Consider the following 3,413-nt stretch of genomic DNA (forward strand, 5'->3'; position numbering starts at 1 on the left):
TCCCAGCCCAGTGAGACGTTTTTGGATTCAGGATTTCTGTTGTGGCTCAAGTGGTAGAGCACTGTCCTTGACTTAAAGTAACACATAAGCAGCCCCTAGGCCCTGGGTTTAAGTCCCAGTCCAGCACAAGATTTAAAAAAGGAAAAGGCAGCCAGGAAAGAAAGAAGGGAGGGAGGGAGAAAGGAAGGAAGGAAAGTAGAAAGGAAGGAAGGGAGGGAGGGGGGAAGGGAAGAAGGAAGGAAAGGAAAAGAAAATTTCTTAGAGATATGTTGGTGGATGCTATAACATTGGGCTGGCTAATATTCTTGGAATCATTACAGCCTCAGGATAGTGAAATATCTGTGAATGTTTCTCAAAGGATTAACATGTAAGTGTGGGAAATGCTTGTTTGACTGTGTTATAAATTTTAAAGGGAAGCCTCACCAACCCGGTCACACCTATAATCCTATCAGTCTGCTTAGAACCAATGCTTCAATTAATCCAGCAGACTGGGTGTGATGGGCGTGTCTCAGAAATCCCATCAGAGGCTGCTCTCTGATTGGTAGATATGTAAGGGCGAGTGTGGGTTTTAGTTATAAAGATGCCCAGAGACCAGAGGAGAGCAACAGAATCCTGGGGCCTGCAATCAGTGTCCAGCAGAGAGCCTGCACTGCTGGCTCAAATCTGGTGCACATCCCATCCATGAAGATGAGCCGCAGGACCCCACCCTTGCTCCAGCAGCTGGCCATGCAGAGTCTGCTGAGCAACCAGGCTCTGGCCATCGCTGCCCTGGAGGATCTACCGGTGTTGCTGTTCCCTTCGCTGTTCGAGGAGGTCTATGCCAGGGCCCAAACAGAGATGCTGAAGGCCCTGGTGCAGGCCTGGCCCTTCTTCTGCCTCCCCCTGGGGGACCTGGCAGAGTCTCCAGACCTGGAAACCTTCAACACTGTCCTGGATGGGCTTGATCTGCTACTTGCCAAGAAGGAGCGCCCCAGTCGGTGGAAACTGCAAGTCCTCGACCTGCGGAATGATCACCCCAACATCTGCATACAGGGCTACCCTTCAATGGCCCGAATCTCTTATCCAGATGTCCTGACTAACAGGACAACAGAGAGCAGTAGTTTGTTGATAACTGAAGAGCAGCCCTTGATTATACACAAGAACCTGACCATCAAAGATGGCTCCCAGAATGCTCTCCAAGCCTACCTGCTCCAGTGGGCCAGGGAGAAGCAAGAAAGAGTCCAACTGTGCTCGAGGAAGCTGCAGATTCATTCCAATTCCATCTACATAATCCAGAAGGCTCTCCTTGCAGTGCAGCTGGACTCCATCCAGGAGCTAAAGGTAAATAAATTCTGGCATCGAGAAACCATGAAAAAATTTGCTCCTTACCTGAGCCAGATGAAGAACCTTCGCATCCTCCAATTCTCCAGGATGAGTGCCAACTTCAACACTTCCAGACACAAGAATTTCTCATATTCCTGCAAATACGCTGTACATCTGGGACAGCTGCAGCATCTGCAGGAGCTGTATGTGCACAAAGTCTTCTTCCTTTATGGACAGCTGCCCACCATCCTCAGGAACCTCACCCTTTTGAAGACCTTGTCTCTGAGTTCGTGTCCACTGAAGGAGGCTGACTTGTGGTTCCTGTCCCAGTGTCCCTGTTCCAGGCAGCTCAAGCACCTGCGTCTGAGGAGTTTGCCCCTGGACAACTTCAGTCCTGAGCCCCTGAGAGCTCTACTGGAGCAGGCGGCCGGCACCCTGGAGACCCTGGCCCTGGAGGACTGTGCCATCACGGATCCCCAGCTCTTGGGCATGCTGCCTGCCCTGATCCAGTGCTCCCAGCTCCGCGTCTTCAGTTTCTATGGAAACCACATCTCCATGTCTGCCGTGCAGAGCCTTCTGAGCCATACGGCCAGGCTGCCTCATTTGAGACGAGGGCTCTACCCTGCCCCTCTGGAGAGCTACCCCCCTCAAGGCTGTAGGGTTGGGAACTTTGACTCTCAGAGATTTGCCCAGGTTCAGGCTAAGTTGGCACAGGCATTGAGAGACATGGGGACTACTCAGAAGGTCCAGATCTGTACCAATTTCTCTCATCATCACAAAACATGCCAATTCTATACCCTGGGGCCCGAAGGCAACTGGGTGGTCACCATGGAGCATCTTCCTGGCCTTTCTGCTCTGCCTCTGTAGTCAGGTGCGTCCCTCCTGGGCTCTCTTCTGAGAGAAATGAAAGTTGGAGTCTGGAATTGGGTCTTAGTGGTAGAGTGCTTGCCTAGTATGCATGAAGCCCTGAGTTCATTTCCTCAGTCCCACTCAGAAAAAGCAAGAAGTGATGCTGTTTTTCAAGTTGCAGAGTACTAGCCTTGAGCAGAAGTAGCTCATGGATAGTGCCCTTGTCCTCAGACCAACTCCCAAGACTGGCAAAATAAAAATAAAAAAGAAATGAAGGCTTTGGTGTAAAAGCACTCTCCAGGGGGGCATAGACCCCAATAAGTCAGTGTGGGTGGAAGAGAGAGACCTGTTTCTGAGCTTTTCTTTTCAATCGTAGCTATGTTACTCCCGGAGATGCTGAGCACTTTTGGTCTACATGGGTACACATCCTCAGGAATCTGGAGTGAATTCAGCCTGGAAGGAACTTGACCATGATCTTGTTTGGCTAAATGATTGTGAGGAAATCCCCCCAGGTCTGGGGCAGTCCCTGACTGTCCACAATTTACTGTATCAATGAATCAATAAAGTCATTTCCAAAAGAATAAAGAATAAGAAGGTTATAATTTCTCAGCACCAAAGTGTACAGGTTTCTGAGAGGAGACTGCCTCGTGGTTCAGGTAGAAAGAGTTCATTTGGGAGAGCCCCTCTGGCAGCTTGCAAGATATGTGGTTGTGCAGGAAGCCAACTTAGGGAAGGAAGGAGGGTTTGCTGCAAGTGACCTAGTGACATGGGGGGCCTCCCTATGTTCCCATTTACGTGGGTTTAAGGTGTTGGGCCAGGGGCTTCTCAGCAGATCCATGTGCTGTTCTTCGGGGAGAACAAACATTTGGGCATCTTCTTATGGTATCCCCTGGAGAAGAGAAAAGAGAAGGGTCCATTCTCCCTGAGCAGACTTAACATTCCAACATTTTGATAGTTACAAAGGGGCGTTGACTATCTATAGCTATTTCCTTTTGTCAAGCAGAGTGGACGTTAGGGGTAGAAGGCAGGATTTCATCTGGTCCAGGAGAAAGTAACAGTAACCATTCCGAGGTGGTGAATGCATGTATATATCCTTGGCTGAAATCTGAAAGACATCTTATAAGGTAGCAACTGAACAATAAGACAAAACATTATCAGAAGGCACACAAAGACAGATAGAAGGGCAGCCATTAATTCACAGTGGAAAGGAAAGATGTTGGATGTCATGGGTACTTGTCTCTCTTGTAAGCCAGATGATCCTG

At 49.3% G+C, this 3,413-nt stretch overlaps 1 protein-coding gene across 1 annotated transcript; it reads left to right on the forward strand.

Annotated features, from left to right (window-relative positions):
- The first annotated feature begins 687 nt into the window (after window positions 1-687).
- On the forward strand, window positions 688-2,169 carry LOC138820021 (PRAME family member 7-like). The gene has a single exon (XM_070011660.1). It carries the CDS (start codon window positions 688-690, stop codon window positions 2,167-2,169), a length of 1,482 nt encoding a protein of 493 aa, XP_069867761.1.
- Window positions 2,170-3,413: the final 1,244 nt, after the last annotated feature.

This window comes from Dipodomys merriami, unplaced genomic scaffold (genome assembly GCF_024711535.1).
Source record: "Dipodomys merriami isolate MVZ:Mamm:240054 unplaced genomic scaffold, mDipMer1.0.p SCAF_84, whole genome shotgun sequence".
NCBI lineage: Eukaryota > Metazoa > Chordata > Mammalia > Rodentia > Heteromyidae > Dipodomys > Dipodomys merriami.